Raw genomic sequence first — 27,137 nt, forward strand, 5'->3', positions numbered from 1 at the left:
TATAATCAGGAACATATTTTGCCGGGACGGCAAATTTTTGACTGGGGGGAGGATGTAAGCAGGGGCTGAACTGCTGCTTGCTGTCAGCCAGCTGAAAGGAGGGGTGGGTGTGCCCACTACAGTTGTTTAGCTCTACAAGGTAATTAACTGTTAACTGTTGACATGTAAATACTGCTCAGGAGAGAATCCATGGTGTGGCTATGTAAATCCCATTCAGCCAGGGCTGATGGAGGGTCAGTGTTGGAATGGAATGTGGAGAATTGTATATAATTTGGGACTGTTGTGGGGGTCACTAATCATACTACCCCTAAATGTGGGAACTGTAAAACATGCCATCAGTGCTTGCGAGTGGGGAAGCATTGCCTCTCAGAGGCGCCCAGGGGTGCGTGAATTTCCCAGATCACTGGGTGGGGGCTCGAGCCGGTTCTTTGTGAGATTGACCCCAAGATATTGAACCCAGCCCTGGTTCCTGCCAGGCCTACCCGGCAGAAGGGCTACATGCAGAAGGGAAAAAATCTGCAGAAGGGAATATCTTCTTATTGTCTGGCAAAGTGTTCCTTGTAAACTGTGCACTTGTGCAGCCATTCAGGACAGATTAAAAAGGCACCCAGCTGATAAGAGTGCCCACAACTAGGATTTTTGTTTCTACTGGTGTGCACATTTGCACATGCTTTGAAATTGTATGGAGAAAATCCACATATGAATGAAACAGATGAGAGAGAACATTGGTCTAGGGCAATATATTTCTCTGTTGAGCAGTTGCATACTTTATTCAACCAGACGATTCAAAGTATTTTGGGAATTTAACCATTCGGCAGCTATTAAAATTAAACAGAGGAAAAAAGTGATTTTTCTAGTAGGGAACATTGCTATCAACACCCAGCAGAGCAGTGGACATATGTGTTGATCACTCTATTACGTTAAGGTCAGGAGCAAAAAGTACAATGTTTAGCAGCATCTGAACAAACAGGCTGATCCAAAATCCAGTGAAATCTATAGGGGTATTTTCAATTACTGTACTTCAGTGGGTTTTGTGCTAAGCCCTAAAAACCTGTGCACTAACCTGTTTAATTAAAAAGCCATAATCATTGAGGTGTGAGTATCAGAGTTGAGAATGGAAGCTGAGATAACCTCTCTATAGCTCTGCTATTAGGTCCCCTCACTAACATGTTATCCTTTACCAAAGGCATCCAAGAAAGAATGATTAGGTTATAAATCAAATATAAGAACACTAAAAAATGTTGATAAAGCAAATCCAGTACTTGAAAATGCAGAAGGATAATAAATGAAATGTCAGCAGATTTACACAAGCTTTTCCCTAAGGGAATGTCTACACTGCAAAGTTAATTTGAAATAACACCTGTTATTTCGAATTAACTTTAATAGCGTCTATACATGCAAACCGCTATTTCAAAATTCATTCGAAATAATGGAGCCTTTAATTTGAATTTGATAAACCTCATTCTATGAGGAGTAATGCCAAATTTGAAATAGCTATTTCAAATTAAGTGCTGTGTAGACACTTAATTCAAAATAGGGAGCATCCAGCCCTTCCCAGGGAGCCCTGGTGGCCACTCTGGGAACAACCAGGAAAACTTACTCTCTTCTCCCCCAGCCCCGGAGCCATTAAAGTGGTAGACCCTGGCCACAGTGCCTTTGCCAGCTCCAAGCCTGCCAGCCCAGAGGCCCCAAAACATGAGCCAGCAAGCCACTGGCAGCCAGCCACCCACCTTTCCCCAGGAGCAGTCTGCCAGCTCCCAGGAGCCTGACAGGGGCTGCAGAAGGCGAGCGCCTTCCTAGTCCAGGGTGGAGATCATGGACCTTATTCAGGTTTGGGAGGGATGCCCCCAACATCCATGATCTCAGCACTAGATGGAGGAACGCAGCCGTCTATGGCAGGATAGCTGCCAGCCTGGCCACCAAAGGCCACATGTGAACCCAGGAGCAGGTTTGCATGAAAATCAAGTTGGTCCGGCGAGACCCCCAATCCTGGGCCCTGAGCTTCCCTTCCCCTTGCTTCCCCTTTCCAGCTCTCTCCTCCCAGGTTTCCCCCTCCCCTCTCCCACCCTCTCTCTTCCCCTCTCCCGCCTTCTTTTCCCAGTCTCCTCAGAGGTTCCTCCCCTCCCCCATTTTTGTTCAATAAACCCAGTTTCTATTTTTGAACATATGTGTCTTTTGTTTGACATCAGGAAGGGGGGCTAGAGAGGGGTAAGTGGAAGGAGGTGAGGGAGGAATGGGGCACAAGCCTCTGGTGGGGAGGACCAGGGTGGCTCTGAAGGTTCCTCAGGGTGAACGCTCTCCTGCAGGGCCTCCTGGATCCTGACAGCCCCCCGATGGACACACACCCCCCCCCGGATGGCAGTCTGCAGCAAGTGCAGCCGGGCTGATGGCAACAACTCCACAAGATGCACCGGTGTGCGCAGGGGCAACTCTGGCTCCATGTGGCCGAGTGCTGTGGTGTCCTGAGTGCAGGCTCTCAGGGCACTCCAAGACAGGACTGCTTTGCTGTCCCTCATTGAGGTAGACAAGCAAGTGGGGAACCCTGAGAATTGTCTGTCCAGGTGGGGATAGGGTCCCTTTAAGCACGGAGCTCAGTTAGCCTCAGGCAGCAGCCCCACACACTGGGTCCTAACCTGAAGCCCTGCCGGCACTGGTTCTGGCCAGCCTTAACTTCGGTTCAGGGTCCACTTAGTGTGGATGAGCTATTTTGAAATAGCAAAACACTATTTCAAAATAGGTTTTGTGTGTAGATGCGTTAATTCGAATTAGCTTAATTCGAATTAACTATTTCGAATTAAGTTAACTCAAATTAACGCTGTAGTGTAGACATACCTAATTGACTAACCCTTTGCAAAACAAGTGCAAGCCTTCACCATAGGCTCTCCCAGAGCTGCAAAATTGTTTTGCTCTGGTTAATAATAAATAATATCAGACTCGTGTCCCCATTTAACCCCCAATGGCTTCAATGGGAGTAAGGCCAGGCCCTAAAACCAGTATGTTAAAACATAAAAATTCCATAAATGAACGTCTGGCTAGCTGGAGAGAAAAACAACTTGAATATAAAGGCCCAGATTCCTAGTGCATATAGATCAGCCTAGTTCCATTGGCTTCAGTGGAGGTGCAGTGATTACACCAGAACAGGATTTGGCTGACAGATTTCTATTTGCATTAAGTTTTTGTTTGGATTTCCCTGAATGCATTTTTCAAGGGCTGTTTTGACAGCATGTAAATAAAAGGGAGAGTGAACTTGAAAGAATTTCTGCTGTCCACAAAACATCCTGCTTTTCTGCAGATAGCTACAATATTACAGATGAGGCACAAAGAATTCCAAGTGGTATTTTATTGAAGATATTGACTTCCTCTTTCTTTCCTTCTTTCCTCCTTCCTTTCACCCAAATGAAAAAGCTTCCATTGTTTTTCCTGCTGCCAAACAATTCTGAGTCCCTATTTTCAAATCGACTATAGTACCATAACATTCTTAAATTCAGATCTTGAGCCATGTCTTAAACAATAATGTTTTGTACTGTGACAGAGTCCTTCATTTGAAGATCTACATGGGAGGACTGACCATCCAAGGAGCATGAATCACAGGGTGGGACCTGAGAGCTAGCCCCAGGCCCTAGATGGCACCACAGAATGTGCCAACCACTGACTCTCTGTCATGTTAGGAGAGTTATTATTGGTCATTTCCAGTGCCTCTTTTACATGCCAGGACTGAGAGGGTGAATGGCAGGGGACTGATAAAGATGTAGATGGGTGGGAGCAGAATCTTAGGGTATGTCTACACTACCCCGAACTAGCGGGGTAATGTATGCATACCGCACTTGCTAATGAAGCCCGGGATTTGAATTTCCCGGGCTTCATTAGCATAAGCGGGGAGCCGCCATTTTTAAATCCCCGCTGCTTCGAACCCCGTGTAGCGCGGCTACACGGGGCTCGAACTAGGTAGTTCGGACTAGGGTCCTATTCTGAACTACCGGTACTCCTCGTGAAACGAGGTGTACCGGTAGTTCGGAATAGGCACCCTAGTCCGAACTACCTAGTTCGAGCCCCGTGTAGCCGCGCTACACGGGGTTCGAAGCAGCGGGGATTTAAAAATGGCGGCTCCCCGCTTATGCTAATGAAGCCCGGGAAATTCAAATCCCGGGCTTCATTAGCAAGTGCGGTATGCATACATTACCCTCCTAGTTCGAACTAGGAGGGTAGTGTAGACATACCCTTATTTACTCCATCCTGTCACTGCCTGCAGCACTTGGGACACATAAGGATCCTATCAGCCACCACTGAAATGTGAAGACAGGGCTAAACACAATTGTAAATAGGAGTGAACTCTGTCTGCACTACAGCTTCCACTATTGTGTTGTCCAGTGACGTTTCACTGGATGTGAAGAATTGATCTTACTTTGGCTAGTGTAGGCCAGTCCCTAGACCTGGAGCCTTTTATAGTGCAGAATGAAATCCTACTGTGTTTGCAGGGTGAGTTGTTCATTTGGAATTTGGCACCCCATTAATCACAGATAGATGGTGTGAATAAGAGAAGGATTTTATGTGGATTTTCATTAGACTAAGAAAACAAAAAGCAAAGCTACTCCAGGCTGCCAGAAAGCAGGGACTATCCTTGCCAGAGCTTTTTGTCATATTTACCAAAGTGTTGGTACAGAGTACTCTCTGATTCTGCATTCCCTGTACACCCTGTACTCCCATAGAAATCCCTGTGGCATTTGGGTGCACAAAGAATACAGATGCAGCTCTGTGTGGGTAAATGCCATTGGCTGTTTAATGATGCTGACAATGTATACTGGCTTGCACAGGTTGCATTTCCAAATTGTAACAGAGTGAGAGCATGAGTTTGCATCATTCATAACCCCTGGAGGCTTTGTCTACACTACAAAGAAAAGTCTGAAAAGATACCCAAATTGCAGTTTGCAATTTGCATATCTTTTTCTGCTTTTCTTCCAAAAGAGGCTTTTCCAACATTTAGCTTGTCTACACAGGGCCAAATGTCAGAAAAAACCCTCTTTTGGAACATCCCTTCTTCCTTGCAAAATGAGGTTTACAGGGATGCCGACAAAACGCATCCACTTTTCCAACATTTTTTTCAGAAAAGCAGACGCATTCCTTGGATACCGCTGGTATCCCAGAAAAGCTCTGTAGTCTAGATGTACCCTAAGATAGATAACAGACCCTCTGTCTGTGACTTCAATTAACAAATGTTTGTAAATTGAGGGGGTCAATTTTAAATAAGTTCAGGGGAATGTAAACAAATACTGAATGTTGGAGGCAAAAAAAAATAAAATCAGAAGCTTCAAGAATCCAATTAACATTAAAACCTTGGTATGCTGATTTGGCCAACTACATTGTAAGAAGGACTGTAGCAAAGTAACGAAGTTCAGTGTGTCTTCCTGCATTCAGTAAATTCACACTCACAATGGTTCCAGTAATAGCTAGTTTCCATGCTTCCCCTCTATCCAATAAGAACTAATTACCATGCACTGTAGTATCTCCCTTTTCCTTTAGGCAAATGCAATATTGATTTATTGTTACTTAGCTTAACATTGCCTTTTTCAGGTCAGAAGCTTTGACTTTCAGCCCCATAAAACCAAGTTTTTCTCACTGCTAGCATAATGCCATAACTAACTACAGTAATAAGAACTTGGCTTCTAGTTGATCCTTATTTAGTGGGGCAGCATGAGATAGAGAGCAGAAGACTGGAAAAGAGATGAATAGGGTTCTAGTCTGGGCTTTGAGCCCCACTCACTGTGTGACACTGGAAACATCTCTCTTCTACAATACATTCAAAATATTTGGGCAGAACCTTTTTCAGTAAGAGGACGTATTACTGTACCCTCAAAATTGAATGCTTCCATGAACTTGAGCAGTTTCACTTAAATTTCACTAAGGAGCAAACCAGGGAGACAAAAGATCAGACAACATCGGAACATCCCATTTTGACACTGTTGGAACAAACCTTTCTAATTTTTAAGCTACCTTTTTGTTTCAATTTTTTCTAAATGTTGCATCATAGCAGTGTTTCTCAGCCAGAGGTATGATTACCCTTGGGGGTACTTGAGAGAAATCTGGGGGGTACATCAACAAAACTGAAATTTGGAGAAAACGGAATTTTTGTTTTAAACTTTACAGCACTTTATTATTTTTGTACTTTTTACACCCAAAAATTTCATCACCTGCCCAGCTACAATTAAGTTGTCTAAACAAATGTGTTGCAATGGTAAACAAAAATTGTGTGTGTTTGAAAACTGTAGGTACTGGGGGTACTTATAACTTTTTTTAAAGGGTACTTTATTAAAAAAAAAGGTTGAGAAACACTGCATTATAGTATACATTTTGGTTAATATTATTTTTCTTTCACAGTTTTTTTCTTCAGACTGTTCAGAGGTCTTTTTCCAATCTGGAATGAAACCAAATTTCAAAATCTCAAAATCCTTCATGAAGTGGAATTTCCCTTCTCTGCTTCACTCAGCCTCGCTGTACCTACTAATTATATTTCTTTTATACCTGCCCCACAACATCACTGGGAAGTTTAAAAATAGCATCAGATTCTACCATTCATGTTTTAAATAAGCAGTAACTACCCCCACAACTAATCCTATCCCATTCACACAGGAAGGTGACAGTGTTGTCTTTAGAACCCTCTGATTCTGTGTTTGAAACTTGAAACTCTTCATTTTTCTTTTTCCAAAATGACCATATACTGGACTACAGTCCTACTCAAATAGTTACTAAGTGCTGTTATGTGCTTTGGTTTAATCTTTTTTTAAAATATCTGTCCAGTGACAGTTTCTGACTACAGTATCAAGTTTATTCTTCACACCACATTTCACTGTAAGAAATGCTCTATTAGAATAATGGCAATTCCACATCAACATCCTACTTCTGAATGGATGGATGGAATCATTTGTTCCTATAATTGACAATAGAGATATATTTCTCTAACTGGGTCCTGTTGTATATGAAACCAAATTTTTATAAGTTTAATATGTTCCTGTTATAATAACTAGAAAATATGAGGTCTGAGAGCCTATAAATCATCCATCCCCAAAACCTTTCTTACTGTGTGATCATACATCTGCCTAGATAGAAAATTACTAATCTCCAGACTTCATCCGTTTGGACAGGCTAGGTGTTTCTACTGTAATAAAGAGTACAGGCAGTCCCCGGGTTACGTACTAGGGACTGTAGGTTTGTTCTTAAGTTGAATCTGTATGTAAGTCGGAACTGGCGTCCAGATTCAGCCGCTGCTGAAACTGACCGCCAGTTCTGACTTACATACAGAATCAACTTAAGAACCCCAAGCGTCCCCAAGTCAGCTGCTGCTGAAATTGATCAGCAGCTGATTCCAGGAAGCCCGGGGCAGAGCAACTCTGCCTCGGGCTTCCTGTAGTCAGCGCTGGTCAGTTTCAGCAGCGGCTAAATCAGGACGCCTGGGGCAGAGCAGCTGGGGTGCTGCTGGGTTGCTCCAGTAGCGCCGCTCCTCGGCACTACTGGACCAACCCAGCAGCACCCCATCTGCTCTGCCCCAGGCGTCCTGATTCAGCAGCTGCAGAAACTGACCAGCAGCGGCTGAATCAGGACCAGAGCAGCTGGGGTGCTGCTGGGTTGGACCAGTAGCGCCCAGAGTGGCGCTGCGGGACCAACCGGCAGCACCCCAGCTGCTCTGCCACAGGCATCCGGAAAAAAGCCTAGTCTGCTGGGGGGGGCGTACTAGCTGCGCCCCCACCCCCACCCCAGCAGACCAGGAAGACAAGGGCGGCGGACTGAGATGCACCGCGGTCCCGCCGCCTGGGTCCTCCGTGCCTTTGTTCCCCATCTCCCTGGTCTGCTGGAGACCAGCAGACCAGGGAGATGGGGAGCAAAGCCTCTGAGGACGCCGGCAGCGGGACAGCCGCGGGGCGTCTGGGCTGTCCCGCTGCCGGCTTCCCCCACGGCTTTGCAAAGCCTCGGGGAAGCCAGCAGCGGAGCAGTCCAGGCGCGCCTGGGCTGCCTCGCTGCCCGAGCCCCCCCCCCCCCCCCCCCCCCCCCCCGCAGCTTTGCAAAGCCGCGGGGAAGCCGGCAGCGGAGCAGTCCAGGCGCGCCTGGGCTGCCTCGCTGCCCGAGCCCCCCCCCCCCCCCCCCCCCGCAGCTTTGCAAAGCCGCGGGGAAGCCGGCAGCGGAGCAGTCCAGGCGCGCCTGGGCTGCCTCGCTGCCCGAGCCCCCCCCCCCCCCCCCCCCCCCCCCCGCAGCTTTGCAAAGCCGCGGGGAAGCCGGCAGCGGAGCAGTCCAGGCGCGCCTGGGCTGCCTCGCTGCCCGAGCCCCCCCGCGGCTTTGCAAAGCTGGGGGGGGGGGGGGGCTCGGGCAGCGAGGCAGCCCAGGCGCGCCTGGACTGCTCCGCTGCCGGCTTCCCCACAGCTTTGCAAAGCCGCGGGTGGGGAGGCTCGGGCAGCCCAGGCGCCCCTGGGCTGCCCGAGCCCCTCCACGGCTTTGCTCTGCGTCTTCCTGGTCTGCAGACCAGGGAGACACAGAGAAAGCCCCAGAGTACACGGGCGGCAGGACCGCGAGGTCCCGCAGTCCGTGTACTCTGGGGCAGCCCCGTTCGTAACTGCGGATCCGACGTAAGTCGGATCCGCGTAAATCGGGGACTGCCTGTAATTAAATTGCATTTAATACTACTTTAACATAGGATTACTGATGGATGCTAGGCTAATGGAAAATGATAAACTGTAAAAAGAAAAAGGTAATTAGAAAATAGAAAACTAGTAAGTTAGAGGGGAAAATGAGATAGGAAGAGAAGTAATAGAGAGCAGGCAAAAATGATAAAATGAAGAGAAGAAAGGAATGAGAGGAATAAAGGTGACAGAAAAGAGAAACTGTGAAGACAGAAAAAGAAACATCAGAGGGAAGTAAAGAGAAAAGGAAAAGGGGGAATACTATTAATTTGGAATAAAAATGGTTTACAGATTCCCACTAGCTGGGCACAAATGACAAATGAGAAATTCCCGGCAAATCTATATTCTAAGAACACCCACACGTAAAGATGGTCAATCCACTTATATTAAAACAAGGTATAAATCAATGAATATTTACCCATTGACTACATGGCTTTCAAGACTATTACAACAGAAATAAAATATATTCCCTGCACACAGGACAGATTAAAAGAAATGTAGGCACACAATCAAGGTCATGACATCATAAATGAACAATTTGATTTATACAATATTCATAATTTATTTCCCTTTGCTTGACTGGAAATCACATGTACTGGTACAAACATACCAAAGCCAACTTCAACAGCATTTACTTAGCAGACACAGCCTATCTGTTATCTTAGGGGTTTAAACCGTGACTCTACACTTTAATCATATAAAATCAATAGCAAAGACCCTAATGAGCTTCATGGCTTGTCCTCCTTTTCAGGAGGAAACTCTGTTGTTGAGGTAGGGGGTTTTAATTTGGTTTGGCTAGTCTAACTATTTACTCTCAGATCTTTCCTACAGAAATGATTACAGGACCAACTCATCAGAATAAGAGGCCCATTTATCCTTTGTACTTAAATGAAGACTCTTAACTTGGCCATCTTTCTGTCACCCACTAATATACTTGCGGGTGGACTGAGGTAGCAGGAAATTATTGAGCAAATATTTATGCCATATCAGGCTGCTGAGAGTGCTGAGCAGGAGTCGCAAACTCAATTTATGTTAGGGCCAGCACCTCAGATCTTCCTAGTGCAATAGCAGGTCCTCCTGCATGGCAGAGCTCTGGGGACAAGGGGTCTCCATGCTTCACACAGAGCTTGGAGAAGAAATGCTCCTCTTAAAACTCTGCTAGTTAAGGTGTCAGTGAATCCACAAAGAATTTTGCTTTTCTGGCTGTAATTATTGCTTCTTTGGAAATACTCTCATCTGGTGTTTAATGGGCGATAGACACAGAGTTAGGCAATCGTGGTGGCTGTTACATATTTGGCTTTTCTTGTAACAGGCCAGATTGTGGCTAAGCCTGAATAGCAGTGATGGTGTGCCCATGGATTTAAACCTGGTCTGTGCCAGTTTTCCAAACATGAAATATTTTTTATGTTAATAACTTTTACTTTAAATTATAGAAAAACAAAACAGGAGGAGAGCACATGAGAGATTAAAGCAGGCTACATCTCAACTATTCTGTATGTGTGTCAGGTTCTGGTAAATCCACAGTATCCACAGTGCATTGATGCAATGCCCACCTTGCTGATCCAAAACCCACTGAAGTACAAAGTCTTCCATTGAATCAATGCTCTATGGACTAGGTCCCTAGAATAGGACTTGAACTCCAGAATGCTCAGATTTGGAGGGTAAGCTTGGTTTATTATAGAGATGGGACAAAGCATTGACTTGCATCCAGGTTTTCTCAGTGTTGGTGGGTAGCATCCATGGTTTCAGCTCCAGTCCAGCACTAGTTATTTCTTAGCAGTGCCATGGGGAAAGAGTGGGTTTCCGGTGTGTGCTGAAATATTTTCTATGCTTTGTTTTCCCACCTGCGGAGAAGAGCATAATCAAGTAAGAAACAAAGAGGAGAAAAGAGAGAAGTTTGTTTTGTATTGCACAGCCCTATGTGCAGCCCTGCAATCCTTTACTTAGGCAAAGTCCCAGATGCTCACAGGAGCTGTAATGTGTACAAACTGCAGAACCGGGCCCATTATCAGGAGCTGGGCCCTGGTTGCTATAGAAATGGTAGAATATAACAAAGAAGTTACTTAGATCTTAATCTTTCAATGTGCTCAGTATCTTTCAGTGTTTTCTAGGATCAGGTCCTTGCTGAGTATTTCTGGATACTGGAGGTATCTCGAAACAACTACCCCGCCGGGTCTTAACAAGGCACCCGTTATTTTGAAACATTGTTTAAAATAACGGGCATGTTATTTTGCCATCCCTGTAACCCTCATTCCATGAGGGTTAAGAGATGTGTAGATGCGCCAAATTTCAAAATTAGAATAAAAATAAGATACGCAATTTGCATAGTGTAAATTGCATAGCTTATTTCGAGTTTAGGGTGGTCTAGATGCACTCAAACAGCCATCCTAGAGATAGCGATAGGTTCAATAACCCATCTGATATGCATCAAATGTGTAATGACAGGCTAATCTCATAAATTGTTTCCCACAGCCTTTGCGAATTTCACTGCGGGTGACTTACATAGTTTGACTATAATAAACAGTTCATTAAAAACTGCTTTAAACACAAGTGACACTCTAATTCAAATTAACTTTCACTAGAAAAAATTCCTTTTAATTCCTAATTACCTTATTCACTTTTGTTCAGTTTGTTCCAAACAGAATAGTTCTGTCGTGTTTGGTGTGTGCAACTGGTAATGTTTAGGGATTTTTTTTTCAAAATACCATCAGTAACTACTAGACTGACTGAGATTCTGGTATATTTCCTACTCTGCATTATTACAGGATAAGGGGGTTTGCGAAATGGCTAGAAGGGGAAGGTGTCATGCCTGCAGACAGAGGTAAATCATAAGCAGTGCTATATATACTACAATGCAAACCATCATAAATAAAAGAAATACAAATAAATAAAATTAAAAAGAGAAGAAAAATACATTCCGTGGCTGGGAAGTTATTGAACATAAAGTGCCAGGAAACAGATAGTTTAGAGTGGGAAAAGTTATTCTGGCTTCCCCAACAGGAATAAATCACTGACGAGATCATTATAGGCGACATTTTTTCTGCTATTTTGAAAGGCAATCTAAATCAGGACTGGGAAATATTTAATCTGTTTATCAGACTGTGATGGGAAAATAGCTAGAGATTAGAGTGGGAAATATTAGTTTGATGTTTGGAAACTGTGCCCAGTAGATTCATTTTAACATTTTATTAGGGTACCAAAATAGCCCACAGTTATTTGCTCCTGGCAGGTTAATTAGAAAGTGTGTGCAATAAAATAAAAGGCATTGTTAGTACCAAAAAATGGCAGGGGGACTAATCAAAATATTTTCCCCTGTTTGTACGATAAGGGGCAAAACCGCTCTGTGCAACAGTGGCCAAATTGTGCCCAGGTCTATACAGAGGTGGAATGAGGTGGTCTATACAGAGGCACCTATCTAACCAAAATTCCTAAAAACGAAGGGCCTTCTATCTTTGTTGAAAATTCCTATTGATGTTTTGGAGGTTCCAAAAGAGGAGAGGGAAGAGGATATGAAGCCAGAGACACTTTCTAAAGCCCTGAAGGGAACAAAGTGCACAGAAAATTTTCTGCCTGTTCAGATGCCACTAGGGTTGCGACCTTAGAAATAAAATAACCGCAGCATCTACTTCCTCACTGAATCAAGACTGCCAACAATCACAACCCCCATTCATGGGGCAACTCCACAACTCTCATTTCAACAGCCACTTAGGGCATGTCTGAACTAGGAAATGATTTTGAAGTAAATAAAATCAAAATAACAAAATTGAAATAGCGCGTCCACACTACAGGGGAGCATCAAAATAGCGCAGAATTATTTCAAAATAATGCGTCCACGCTGATTGGAACCTGCCTCAGATTTAGAGCCCTGGGAAGCACTGTGGGGAGGGCCCAGGAGGGTGGATACTTCCTCTGGCTGCTTGGTCAGGCTTTCAGGGGCTCTTCTCTACAGCGGCATCTCACACATCTCTCCTAAATTGCCTATCCCCTCATGGGACACCAAACACATGCAGTGTGCTCTGGTTGCCCTTGCAGATGCTGCAGCACTGACACCATGGAGCCGGAGCTGCTGCAAAGCAGTGCCAGGCTCAAGGGTCTTGTGCTGCACCTCATGGCGCAGTTTGTACAGACTGCCGGCATGCTGCTCCATCTGGATGACCACAGCCCAAATTGGAGGACCCCTTCACCCACGTCCTGGTGCTCCTGCTGCTGCAAATGCCCCTAAAACACCTGGACACCGTGGAATGCCACTTCTGGCAAAGGGAGATAAGTTCAGAGTGGTGAGACCGCATCATCATGCAATGATGGGACGACCAGCAGTGGCTCCAGAACTTCCTCATGTAGAAGGCCACCTTCCTGGAGCTCTGTGAATGGCTCATCCCTCCCCTCAGGCAATAGGACATCTGACTGTGACCCACCATTTCCCTGCAGAAGTATGTGGCCATCGTCCTCTGGAAGCTCACCATGCCAGACAGCTACCGCTTTGTCAGCAACCAGTTCAGTGTGGGGTAGCCGGTAGCCAAAGCCATCAACAACATGCTGCTATGGAGGGTCATCACTCTGGGGAACATTGACACTATCATGGATGGATTTATTACTATGGGCTGTGGGGGGGGGGGGGGGCGATAGAGGGCATAACCATCCCCATCCAGGCCCTCGATCACTGTGCCTCGGTCTATATGAACAGGAAGGGGTACTTCTCGATGGTGCTGCAGGCTGTGGTAGACTTCAAGGGCAGGTTCATGGACATCAACATCAGGTGGTTGGGGAAATCGCATGATCTTCCAGAACTCCTGCCTGTACCAAAAGATGCACATTGGCACTTTTTTCCCAAACCACACCATCAGGGTCAGGGACATAGACATGCCAATCTGAATCTTAGGCAACGCAGCCAAACGCTTGCTCCCCTGGTTGATGAAGCCTTACATTGGCAGACTGAACCCCACCAAGGAGAACTTCAATCCCAGGCTGAACAGGTGCTGCATGATCATTTGGCCACTTGAAGGGGAGATTCCAGAGTCTCCACACCCATCTGGACCTCAGCAAGTGCAACATCCACCTTGTGATGGAGGCCTGTTCTGTGTTCCACAAGCTTTGTGAAAGCAAGGGGGAGACTTTCCTGCCATGGTGGGGAACTGAGGCTGAACGGCTGGCCAGGGCTTACGAGCAACCAGATACCAGTGCCATCAGGGGGCTGTGCTCATCCAAGAGGCCTTGAGGATGAGTTTAAGCCAAGGACAGCTGTGAGGCTCTCCCCCACACCTCACCCCCGCGCCTCTCCACAAGGGATCCCTGCATTCCTGCGTGTGCCTTTCCTCCTCCACCCCTTCCTTCCCCTGACCTCCCTTCCCACCATCCTTGCAGAGCAAATAAAAACGCCTTTTTTTAAACAAACAAGTATCTTTATTTGGGGGATATAAAACAGGGGAGAGACTGGGGAAGGAAACAGAAATGGCGGAGTGGGAAGGAGAAGGAAGGGGGGGCTTAAGGATGGAGCTGGGACTGTCACCTGCTTTGGTCAGTTCTGGAGACTTCAGCTGCCCTGGAGTTCCCACCACCCCATGTTTGGGAGTCCCAGCAGCCCCCCTGCGGGGGAATAGAAGGGGAAGCCATGGGGCAGGAGTGAGGGTGGAGGCGGGAAGGTGGCTATTGGTGGCTATTGGCGCAAGGCCATGCACTCCACTCTGAACAAGTGGAGGCAGGCCATCTGCTCACCCAGCAGGTCTTCCCATGTGCATTTCCTCTGGCAGATCCCACGGAGTTGGGAGGATGGCATGGGAGGTGGTGGATGTGCCACGCAGGGCCAGCCCGAGTCATTCATGTGCCCCAGAACCCAGGAGCGCGGTGCCGCCCCTGGGAGTGTGACACATGCACGGCCCCGCCCCCGGGTGTGCAGTGCATGCATGGCCCTGCCCCGGGCACCCGGCGCATGCATGGCACCACCCCTGCCCAGCCTGGCAGCCCCACGTGGCGCCCCCTATAATGGGGCACCCCGGGCAGTAGCCCAGTCAGCCTGTAGCTTGGGCCAGCTCTGGTGCCAGGCTCGCAGTTGGCCCATCTGTGAAAAAAAGTTACAAGGGCAGTCATCCCAGGAGACACTGTGTATGAAGCCTAGCCCTAATCTCTGAGCCGACACCAAAGGTCTTGGTTCAGACGATGAAGATGTGCTTTGAACAAGGCTATCTGTTGCCTAGATAGCTGGCACTTTCCTGAAGGGGCACAGATGTCTCAGGGAAGCTTTGTTACACCCCTGGCCTATATGCAAGCAGGCATAGAAAAGTGCTGGCCAGGCCAGGAGCCTAAGGGTGGGAAGTAACGACAGGACAGCTTTGCCTTCTTCTGTGTCCCGCACATGCTGGGTCCGGCACTGGTGGCATCCGGCAGAGAGAGAACTTCTATCCCTGCCTACTAGAGGAGGAGGAAAGAGGTGTTGGGGGAGGTGTGTGTGAGCAACAGATGCCACTTGCTGGAGAGAGTGCTACTAGGGTCCCCTTCTCTTTCTCCTCCCAGAAGGTTCCCATGCAGAGGATCAGTCTCCTCCCCATCGCTACACTTGACTGGGAGCAGATGCTTCCTCAGTGAGGGCACGAACCTGTGCCATGTGCGGCACTGCTGTGTGGTTCAATGACATCAGACTCCTTAGTGGTAGCTTGTCATGGGAAGGTGTCCCACCATGGAGGCCAGAGTAAGGCAGGTCTCTCCTGTGAGAAGGACGAAGGGATTCCTGTGTGAGAGCATCATGGAGCTGAGTGCTCCAGACTGGTGCTCCATGTGCACCCACATGCACAGGCTGTTGTGAGAACTCCAGGCAGAATAGGCCAAGTGAAGAGCACCCAGCCCATCACAGTGGGCCACCTGCTTCTGCGTGTATATAGGGAAAGTTATAGAACTCACCTGAAGTGCCTTCCCCGGGTTCGTCCAACACCTGGGAGACATCCTGGGACAGGGGGACCTGCTCTAGGGTGAGGAGCAGCTCCTGGATCATGGTCATGGTTGCCTAGCTGGCCTGCTCCTCCTTCTCCTTGTCCTCCACAACCCCGCCATCATGGAGGCTGAAGCCAGGCATGTTCTTGATGACTTGATGACAATGATGGGGGAGGTGACTGGCCCCCCTCCCAGGATGGTATCAAGCTGATGATAGTACCGACACATGTGTGGTGCCACTCCAGAGTGTCTATTTTGCTCCCTGACCTTATTGTAGGCCTACCAGAACTCGTTTATTTTCATGCAGACCTGGTCAAGAGTACGCGCGTGACCCTTATCAGCCAGGCTGGCTTTGCGCTTTCTGGTGTGGAGATCCTGGAGGTTGGTTTCCTCGCCCCAGACTTCAATGCAGTCCAGGATCTCCACAGCAGTTCAGGCGGTGCCCGCTTGTGTCACTGGCCACCCCTTAAGGGTGCTTCAGGAGTGCTAGTAGCTATGGGGGGGGAGGGCTCAGAGGGAGTTCTGGGGTTGGCCATGGCTCCTGAGCTTTTGTAGTGTGGCATGGGGCTGGCAAGGCTGTCCTTGTGCCACAAGCCCTTCTCCTGCAGTCTACTGCTTTAAAAGCTCTGCAGGAGAAGGGGAGAAGTGGAGCTAGCAGGTGTGGCCAGAGCAACCACAAGTGCTACTGTGAAAGGTCCCTGGAGGTCAATTATTTCAAAATAGCAGCAACTAAATGACCACACTAATGTTATTGAAAAATCAGTATTACTCCTAGGAGAAAGCAGGAGTGCAGACTTCAAAATAACCAGCCGCCTATTTCAAAATACTAGGCTTGGTAGTGTGGACGCTCCACTTCTTATTTAGAAATAAGGGCCTGTAGACCAGGCCTCTCAGTGTCAGGAGAGACAACACACAGGATTGATAACATCACAGGCGTGCTCACTCACCTGCGACTCACACCTTCTCTCACACACATGCCATGAGCTTGCATGTTTGTGGGCAGAACTGCTGTATTTTCAACTGTTTATCACTTTAACTGCAGAAACGAGGCCATTGCTTCATCTTTTGCTGGACACAGACACGTATAACATTAGGTATCCCAGTGTATTGTGATAACAGTGCCAATCTTTAGACCCACATTGGAAAAAAAACAAGCAGATTAAATTATTTTTCTGGCAAATGCATGTTAAAAGACAGCCAAGCCAGTCAAATACCCATCAGCTATTAACCCTAGAGTCCACCCTAGCTATAGGCAGATGCCTAGGTAGCAGCTGCGGGAGATAAGGTTGGTTGAGCTCCTAGGAGTAGAAAGCTACAGAGGCTTCCAAGGAAGTGCTGCCCACTCTCACAACGGGTAACATCATAGCTTGGGGCCGCTCAAACTCTGCGGGGCTTTGGTCACAAGTGCAGTGGCCTGCCTATGTCCATGTAGGCTGGGAAGTGCAGGCAGGGGGACTGGCGGTGCACTGCTGGGCCAGGAGAGTGGAGGCTGAAGTATGAAGACGGCCACTGTGTGAGAAGGGGCCTCCTGCTTCTTTGTGAAGGGAATTGCTGCCCCTAACCCAGGGGTTGCCCACTACTGGTCATGTGGCCCACTGAGATGAAGGAGGCCCACTCACTATTCTTGGCTGCCCATCGCTGATCTGAGACATTGTTGCAAAGTCCTATCAGCTAGCCAGTATGGTCCTGGCTAAGCAATTCAGTTTAACCTTTCTGTGACTCAGTTTCCCCACTTATAAAATATGGATGATGATACTTTGTAAAAGCACTTTGAATTGATGTACAGATGCAAAGTGCTGTGTAAAAGAAAAACAGTATTTTTTTTCTATTCAGTAATTTGCTAAGTCTCTTTTGCTATGTCTGGGTATGTCTACACTTGCACCCTAGCTCGAACTAGGGATGCAAATGCAGGCATTCGAAATAGTCAATGAAGCAGGGATTTAAATATCTCGCGTTTCATTAGCATGATCTCGCCAGCATGTTACTCCGAATGCCAGCTGTTTCGAAAGTGAAAGTGTGCGCCGGGTGTATTTTCAGTAGTCAGAGTGGTAGCAAATAAAGCAAAGTTGGGCTACTAAGGAAATAATACAAAGCACACAATCTAAGCTAGATTGATTTAAAAAAACATGGGTTACAAGTAATAATTTCAAACCCTAGATATTATTTCAGGTAAAGTCTTTTCCCCTTGAGTTATTCCCCTTGAGTTACAGACTTTTATTTCCAGGTGTTTCCAAGAATCTCCAGGGGAGCTGGGACAATTTTTCTAAGGGGATGCTGAAAACCACTGAACCAAACTGTAAACCCTGTATATGATGAAACCACTTCAAGCTAACTTTCTCTACGAAAAGGCTGTATGCATACCAATGGGATAATCATATTCAGTATATCACCACCTTTCCACTGCCCTGTGACAGGACCCGTCTTGCATAAAGCATATCTCCGTTATGTCATATTCGTATCATAAGCATATTTTCATAAAACATATAAAATATGATGTCACCATACCTACCTTTAATTTTGTTCTCCTACTACAGGTTGGACCTCCCTTGTCCGGGTACACCCTTGGGACTTGACTGGTCCCAAACAAGGTGATTTGCTGGACCAGGGGAGGTCCCTCTCCTCACAGCCCATGCTGCCCTGCTGCCACCAGACTAGGGCACTAGCCTGGCCCCGCTGCTGCTTCAGCCTCCTGGGCAGTGTCCCTTTAAGCTGTGGGGCAGCCCAGCTTCACAGGTGATTAATCAGCCCTGCCCAGTCAGAAGCTCAGGGCTCTGTGCAAGGAGCTGACTGACTGGGCAGGGCTGATTAATCACCTGTGAGGCTGTGCTGCTTCTCAGGTTAGAGGGAATACTGCCCCAGGGATTTCTAGCTGTCACCTGCCCCACTGCTGATGGGGCCAGAGCAGCATGGCCATAGCTCCACAGCCATTTGACTCCACAGACGGGGTCAGAACTCTGCAGCTGCTTGGCTCCATGCCTGTGGCCAGAGCTCCACGGCTACCGCTGAGTAGGGTTGCCAGGTGTCCGGTTTTCTACTGGATGGTCTGGTATTTGTGCTCTCTGTCCAGTAGAAAAATTCAGACAATACCAGACATGTGCAATGTTTGGTACTTTCTGAATTTCTGGCTGGGCACTGCACGGAAGCCTGGAGGGGGCAGGAGAGTGACTGGGAGGCGGGGCCGCGATTGGTACTGGGAGCCCTGTGGTCACGTGCAAAAGCCGGGCGGAGCGGGGGCAATGGCTGGGACTTCCAGCCACTCCCCCCACCCGGCTTCTGCACACAACCAGAGGCTCCCAGTGCCAATCGCGGCCCCGCCTCCCAGCTGGGAGCCCCTGGTTGTAGATTTTTTTAAATGATCTGCCAAGGCTCAGTGACATTTCAAGAATCAGGATTGAACACATGCTACCTCCCTCAGCCTTGGATATTGGAAAGTAATTTTTTTGCCCTTGTGAAGTTGTCCTTTTACATACAAGAACTGGGGGACTGACTGGAGATTGTCATCAGCAAACATCTGAAAACTTGACTATCCTGAAAGTGTGTGAAAGACATGTCTGTTACCTTCTTTTCTTAACTGTCTACAACTCACATTTCCACTAGCTCTTACCAATATCACCCACTTTTTCAGGACTTAACATTTAACCTATTCCACTGCTTTGTGGAAAACTGGCTACAAATAATAATACTTCAGTGGAATTCCTTTTGCTTTACTTACTGATAGGCAAAGTCTTTCTAGCAATCTTTCTTTCTTTTTTAACTATTGGTTTTTATTTACAGATAAAGACACTGTTAAATGGATTATGTCCAAACTTTGCTCTGCCCCAAAACATTAAAATCTGGTTGGTAAATGTCTCCTCAATGGTAAATGTTTCCAGGATTAAATATATATTCCAGTCTCCTGAGGAAAAAGAGCCAATGTTTATGTAGGACCTGCACAACATGTGCTCTATGTGCTCTTCAGCTCCTTCATAGGTCTTACTAATCTTTAATATGTTGAGCTCATCTAGACTTTATTCTGATTCTGGAAAACAAAATAGAGTTACAGGCAGTCCCCGGGTTACGTACAAGATAGGGACTGTAGGTTTGTTCTTAAGTTGAATCTGTATGTAAGTCGGAACTGGCGACCAGATTCAGCCGCTGCTGAAACTGACCACCAGTTCTGACTTACATACAGATTCAACGTAAGAACCCCAAGCGTCCCCAAGTCAGCTGCTGCTGAAACTGATCAGCGCTGATTCCAGGAAGCCTAGGGCAGAGCAACTCTGCCTCGGGCTTCCTGTAGTCAGCGCTGGTCAGTTTCAGCAGCGGCTGACTTGGGGACGCCTGGGGCAGAGCAGCTGGGGTGCTGCTGGGTTGCTCCAGTAGCACCGCTCCTCGGCGCTACTGGACCAACCCAGCAGCACCCCAGCTGCTCTGCCCCAGGTGTCCTGATTCAACCGCTGCTGAAATTGACCAGCAGCGGCTGAATCAGGACGCCTGGGGCAGAGCAGCTCGGGTGCTGCCGGGTTGGTCCAGTAGTGCCCAGAGCGGCGCTGCGGGACCAACCGGCAGCGCCCCAGCTGCTCTGCCCCAGGGTCCGGCAACAAAAGCCTGGTCTGCTGGGGGGAGGGGCACACTAGCTGCGCCCTCCCCCTCAGCAGACCAGGGACATGGGGAGCAAAGCCGCAGTGGCAGCGGGGTGCTGCACCTCTGAGGCTTTGCTCTGGCAAAGCCTCAGAGGCGCGGGACCACACCACGGCTGGGGCATCGCTCCCGGTGCCCCTGATCTGCTGGAGACCAGACCAGGGGCACCGGGAGCAGCTTTTCTCACTCCGGAGGTCGAGGTGGCGGATCGCTGCCTGTGAGCTCCGGGGCGAGAAAGCCCCGTTTGTAAGTGCGTAAGTCGGGGACTGCCTGTACTTTAAAGGATAAGCCCTAGACTAATTCTTCCAGATAATCAGTTTTTATATTTATGCAGTACAATCACAGGACATTTTTCTTCAAATCCAAAGAAAATATTTATAGTTATTGTTTAGAAAACGAATGACTTGGCATTTCTTGCCCATATTGGCTCAAGTCATAAGCTTGAATCAAGTGTCACAAAAACAGTGTAAAGGCTTCACACCCTTTTCATGGTTTATTCCCTAGAACCACATGAATGTTTGTTGAATCTTTCACTAAAAAGCACTCAGAGCTGAGCAGATACAGCCAATGTGCTTGCAGGATTTTGGTTTGTCCATTGGGTATTTTTCACATTTTCTCCAATGTTACACTCTGTACTACACTCATCTCCTCCTGCAGTACAGAACCAGGGCAGAGCCTTGGAAGCTCTAGGACTGTTAGTGGGAGTGCAATGGTTGGAGACTGGTTTATGCTCTGAAATGCAGTCCATTGCAAGAGTCATGAACTATGCACCTTTTAAATTCCTCGGCGCTAGATCCATGCTTTTCTTCTAAGCCATGTACAGAGCTAGCATCTGATGGCTGTGTCACCCACTAAGCAGTCCAGAAAAGGGAGACAACATTCTTGCCCTAGTCCCCTTGCTTTGGGCAGAGGCAGGAAGTAATCTCCAGTCTGTCAGCTTAATAGCATATTATGTCCCCCTCTGCACCAGCACAGCCACGCGGGTTGGGGCATGGAGAAAGGCAGGCTGAGGCATGAGCTGTGGTATGCCCCTTTCTCTCCTTGGCTTCCTTGGGATTTAAGCTTGCTAAGATTCTCATAGTTAATATCAAGCCCACCATGCTGACTGGAAAAGCAGCAGCTATATTTATCTGCATGACTCAGCTGTTTCCCTACTAAATAGCACATAGCTATGTCTATTAAACAGGGTTTTGCATGGCTTCCAGACCCAGGCCACAGCCTTTGCCTTGCTTGGACAGATGAGGAACTATGCCTACGATCTCATTCCTCTTGCCACAGTAAAGCAGGCTGATAGATACTGCTGACTCAGAGGCTTTAATGGCTCAGAAAACCTAAAACTGCTTCAGTGCAAAAAGAGTCTCAGAGCATTGGCATGTAGGTTCTGAGCCATCTCTCTGTTTTTAAAAGACTTATAAGCTAGTTCCAACTTCTGAAATTAAACTCCCGTGTTGAAGCCACCTGCTCAGGTTGCTCCAGCTAGAAATATAAATGTGTGCAAGAGGCCCATAATTGTAACTCAGGCTATGTCTAGACTGCAGGCTTCTTTCGAAAGAGGCTCTTTCGAAAGCATCTTTCGAAAGAGCCTCTTTCGAAAGATCGCGTCTAGACTGAAGGCGGATCTTTCGAAAGAGAAATCCGCTTTTTCGAAAGAGAGCACCCAGCGAGTCTGGATGCTCTCTTTCGAAGACGGCCTCTTTACATTGAAGAACGCCTTCTTTTGAAAGAGGAACTTTCGAAAGAAGGCGTTCTTCCTCGTGAAATGAGGTTTACCGCCATCGAAAGAAAAGCCGCGTTCTTTCGAAATAATTTCGAAAGAACGCGGCTTGAGTCTGGACGCAGGGGAAGTTTTTTCGGGAAAAGGCTACTTTTCCCGAAAAAACCCCTGAGTCTGGACACGGCCTCAGAGCCTACAGGTGTTCTTTCAGAATGTTGCATTATGCTAAATTTCATCTGATCAGACTAATACATTAAATGCATTGCTAATATTAATTTCTGTCTAAGCAAATGCAGTAGTTGGTGCAAGGAAATGATGTGATGGTGACTGGGAAAGGAAGTGCTACAAAGCTTGTGCTACAAAGCCCTGCTTGTGCTACAAAGCCCTGCTCTATGCAAACCTGTGTGACCTTTAGCTTATTTCAGGCTTAAATCAATTTTGTATCTTTTGACTATTATTTCCTTTTGGAGCCTTAGATAACCTAGACAAGATGGGAGAGAACAAGTTTCCATACCCTATGGCTCCCATTAGACATATCAAGTCTACTTTAATTGAAGTGGCGAGGGTGATATAACCTTTTAACAAAAGCACTTTCATAGGAATGATTATGAACATCATGGGTTCATCTTATACTTTTTAATAGAGGTGGTTGAGAATAGTTATCTCAGATGCTTTCTCTGCTTGTTTTTCCCTAATAGGGTCTATGTTTTCTGCTTTGAAGCCACCTGAAACTATCTTCAAGATAATTTTTTGGCTTGGCTATTGCAACAGCTGCTTGAACCCAATCATCTACCCCTGCTCAAGCAAAGAGTTCAAGAGGGCTTTTGTACAGATCTTGAGGTGCCAATGCCACCGGCGGAGGCGGCTGGGATGGTGGGCCTACAACTACAGGAACTGGAATCCAGGCTCCTTTGAACATTCCCGCAAAGACTCATTGGAAGACAGCAGAAGCTTCCTAAGTGGCAGTCAGAGAACATTATCCTCAGCCACTCCTAGCCCAGGCTACCTGAGCAAAGTCACTCACCCTCACACGGAAATGTACACATTCCAGGAGTGGAAGGACTCCAGTTCTTTCCTGAGTTCTCAACAGGAAGGCAGTGAGCAAAAGGACTCATGTCACCTGTTCACCTTCAAGCTTTCAACAGAACACAATGGACATATTGCTACCAGAAGCCAAGACTCGAGCAATGGGGGCCGCCCAACCATCTGTGACATACTGAACAGCAAAGCTAACTGCAGAATGGCTATTGAAATGAGTGAATTCTAAACACTGTCCCCTGGATGCAGGAGGGCCTGGACTCTGGGCTCACCTGCACTTATTAAATTGACTGGTGTATAGCATGTGACACAAACCTACACAAGATCTAGAGGCTGATGTGGTGTTGGGAGGGAGTTCAGCCAGGATGGCAATAGCAGACAGTCTCATGTCAGAACATTGGCATAGCCCAATGGCTGCAGGGAGATCAGTGTTCCAAGTTAATTGCCAGCTATGCTGCAGAAATTTGTGCAAAAAGCAGGAAAAAGCCCTATGAAAACAGGGATATACTCAACTAAATATTCAGCTCTGATGAAAAGGCTATTGAGAAGTCAGACATCCATACAGAGATAGTATGTATAAGTAGAGAGAGTGAGAATACATGTATGTATCTTAAAAAGAAAGTGTGATTCTATTTGTCCTCTCCCAGATACCACCAGCTGCTTCTGGGTTTACCTGTAAAAACCCTACCTGTTGGTGAATGTCACTGAACACTAGCACTTTAAAAACTGAAAGCAGTGTCAAAGATTAGCTTCCCATTTGTTCATCATTTTTAATAATATCCTGTCGGAATTCCAGCCACGCTCCCTAGCATACTCTCCCATTTGCACATGTCCATGTGCACTGGGGTGATATATCACATCACAGCCACTGATATCCTTTGGGGAAGCTCTGTGAGTTGGTGATGAGTTAAAAATGGAAGTGAACCAACATGGCCAAACTCCCCTATCTTCTACCATGTTATTTCTTGGAAGCTTAAAAACATCACCAATGATCTGTTAGTGTATAAGGTCTGGTTTCCAATGCAAAACCCCTAACTCACTCCAGTTCCTTCATAAACAGCATTGCAGACATAGCACAAAAGGGTTCTGATAGCTAGAGTCTTATAACCCAGCCTGAAAGAAAATGTACTGGATTTCAGTAAAACCCACTTGGGGTATGTCTACACTACCCTCCTAATTCGAAATAGGAGGGTAATGTAGTCATACCGCAATTGCAAATGAAGCCCGGGATTTGAATTTCCTGGGCTTCATTTGCATAAAGCCGGCCAGTGCCATTTTTAAATGCCGGCAGTTCGAACCCCGTGCCGCATGTAGCCGCGCGGCACGGGGTTCGAACTGCCGGCATTTAAAAATGGCGCCGGCTGGCTTTATGCAAATGAAGCCCAGGAAATTCAAATCCCGGGCTTCATTTGCAATTGCGGTATGACTACATTACCCTCCTATTTCGAATTAGGAGGGTAGTGTAGACATACCCTTGGTGCTTTGGGCAGTGTATCGAGGTTAGATTGCATTTCTAGTGGCTTTGTCACTAAACTCAGAAGTGGGAAAATCCAGAAGATGTAGTTATATGAGAGTCCCACTTTGCTTTGCATCCTTCAGCTCAGTAACATGGTATTCTAAACTGGGAGATCTCCAAGGACCTCTTCAACGATTTAAGCCATGTTTGGAAGTTGTTTTCATCTCTTTCAATTAAGTGTGAATCGTGAAATTAACAACTGTGAATTTTAACATACAGTGGCACAAACTGTGATGACTGGTCTTTGCTCCTTCCTCTGACCCAATGCTTCCCTTATTAGGAATTTTAGCAGTGTGTGTGAATACTGAAACAGAGGTTGAATCATAAACAGATGTGCGGAAAACACTTAACAGCTGTTTTCACAGAGTTGACTCCCATGAGAGCATTTCCCTTGGTTTCATTGCACATGAATATTCCCTCATTAGGCTGATGAAGATGGATGTGATCTGTGGTTGGGACAAATATTCTCCATTTCAGTGAGCAAACATAGGCAAGTTTTGTGTCTAGTTCACCATGTGCTCCTATACTACAATGATGAAATGTATAAATATATAAATAGACTTAATATATGGCATCCTGATCCCACTGAAATTACTGGCAAATCTCAGTTGTGTTTAAATGACCCAATCCTGGTCCTACTCTTAAAAGGACACTGCTTATTAAAATAGAAAGGATTTTAAAAATCAATCCACTCTTTCAGCTACTCATTTTTTTTACTCTACTCAGCTTAGAAAAAGAAGCTAGACTGTACAATTTTGTTTTCCATTTGTGCTGCACTAGCATATTGCTGTTCTCTTTGTGTTTCCCAGAGTGAAGATGGCTGTGTGTGGTTCTTTTGTGTAAGTTTTCCTTTTAATTTTTGGAGAAGAATCAATGGGGGAAAATGTTCTAAAAACATTTCTCGTCACATTAGGTTTTATAAATTACTGTTGGTAACAGATAAGAATTTTGGTCTAACACAGAGCTGGGCAAAATACAGTCTGGGGGCTGGATCCAGCCTGCCAAGCCTCTGGATCTGTCCTGTGGACCACCCTGCCAGGATCCTCAGGCCCTCAGGTGCTGTGGTTTAAAGTGAAGTCTCTATGTTTTTTTATTAAATCAAATTGAAGTTTATTAGTAACCCAGATGGCATGACAAATTTATGAACATGTGTCTCTTTCTTGCCTTTGTACAAGGCTAAGAGGGAAACGTTGGCTACTTTGACAACCTTGAAGAGAAGACCAGGACTGTCACCAACAGCGTGACCTTTCAGACCAAAGCCATCAACCAGAACTTCATCATTTTCCTCAGTGAAGTTCAAGCAACCGTCATTAGGAACAAAACCTATTATCTTCTTGCTGTTCTTGATCAGCTGGACTCTGCTGGCTGTTTAGCCTCTACACCAACTTTTTCTAGAACTATTCCCTTGGCACGAGAAGTTCCTCCAAAGGAGTTGGTTTTCAGGGTAGTTCCCAAATGGGCCTTTTGTATTGCTTGTCATGCCATTTCTGATCACAATGGTAGCTGCGAAGCTTTCTAGCCATACGAAGCCCACGGCACTTCCCCATAATACTGCTGTTTAATGTGACCTCCCTGCCCCCAGCCCAATCCTCAGCTCCTATTGGACAGAAACAACCAACCAGTAAAAACTGACCTCAGCCAATCTCTCAGCTGCTATTGGATGAAAACAGCCAGCCAATAGGAGCTAAGAGATTGGCCTGGGAGATGGGGGGGCAGCACAAGCCTCTTCCCCCCTGGAGTTGAGAGCCATGTGGAGGGAACAGCCTGTATTTTCAAGTGGTCTGGGGCTGCAGCAGGCAGGGAGCCCAGCCTGCCTTGGGAGTGCTGCAGGCCAGGAGATGCTTAGGTAAGTGCCTCCCAGCCAGAGCCTGCCTCTGGCACCCCTGTTCCTCACGCACCCCAACTGCCTCACCCAGGTCACCATTCAAACCCTCTGCACCCCCCTGCTCCAGGTCACAACTCCCTCCCAGTCCCTGTATCCCCTCCTACACTCCTCCCCAAGCCAGAATCCTTTCCTGCACCCAAACATTCTCCCAGACCCTGCACCCCAATCCCCTCCTTCACCCAAACACCCTCACAGATCCCACACAGTCTCCTGCACCCCAGTCCCTTACCCCGTGCACCCTTCTGCACCCAACCTCCGTCCTAGACCCAATACTCCCTCCACAGAAAAGTGCGGCCCTTTCCAACTTATCAAAACCTTGGAGTGGCTCCTCACCAAAAATTATTGCCCACCCCTGGCCTAACTGCTTGATCATGTCCTTGTAAATGTAGCTTAACATGTGATTCACACAGTATAAAACCAAGCCAAAACATCATCTATCAACACTGGAGAAATGTTTCAGGCTGATGGTAGAAAGTTCAACACAACCAGAATTTCATTCCTTGAAAGCCTTTAACAAAACAGCTTTGAAAGACTGATATTTCTTTTTATTACTTTTGGTTCTTAACAAAAGCTACATCATCTCTGATCATCATTTAAGCTCCTTAAACAACTGTGCTTCATTTTAACTAGATTTCTCTAGTCACCTGTGGAAAACCTTGAAATATTATATTCTGTGATTTCCCACTGTACTGACCTATAAGCATGTGTCATTTTTGTATATTGGATACTCCTTACAACTTTCCAAAGAAAAGCTTCTTTATTCCATATTTAGTTTTTCAG

The 27,137-nt window shown here is 46.7% G+C and overlaps 1 protein-coding gene and 1 pseudogene across 1 annotated transcript in view; one reads left to right on the top strand and one right to left on the bottom strand.

The window, feature by feature from the left end:
* Positions 1 to 24,110, top strand: part of ADRA1B (adrenoceptor alpha 1B) — a 39,553-nt gene extending 15,443 nt beyond the window's left edge. The window contains exon 2 of the mRNA XM_006138144.5: positions 22,617 to 24,110. Within this exon, the coding sequence (XP_006138206.4) occupies positions 22,617 to 23,185 (569 nt within the window). The 3' untranslated portion in view covers positions 23,186 to 24,110. The remainder of the gene's footprint in view (positions 1 to 22,616) is intronic.
* Positions 24,111 to 25,565: 1,455 nt separating this feature from the next.
* Positions 25,566 to 26,019, bottom strand: LOC102461285 (small ribosomal subunit protein uS12 pseudogene; annotated as a pseudogene).
* Between the last annotated feature and the right edge of the window lie 1,118 nt (positions 26,020 to 27,137).

This window comes from Pelodiscus sinensis, chromosome 16, assembly GCF_052426305.1.
Source record: "Pelodiscus sinensis isolate ZL-2025 chromosome 16, ASM5242630v1, whole genome shotgun sequence".
NCBI classification, from domain to species: Eukaryota; Metazoa; Chordata; order Testudines; family Trionychidae; genus Pelodiscus; species Pelodiscus sinensis.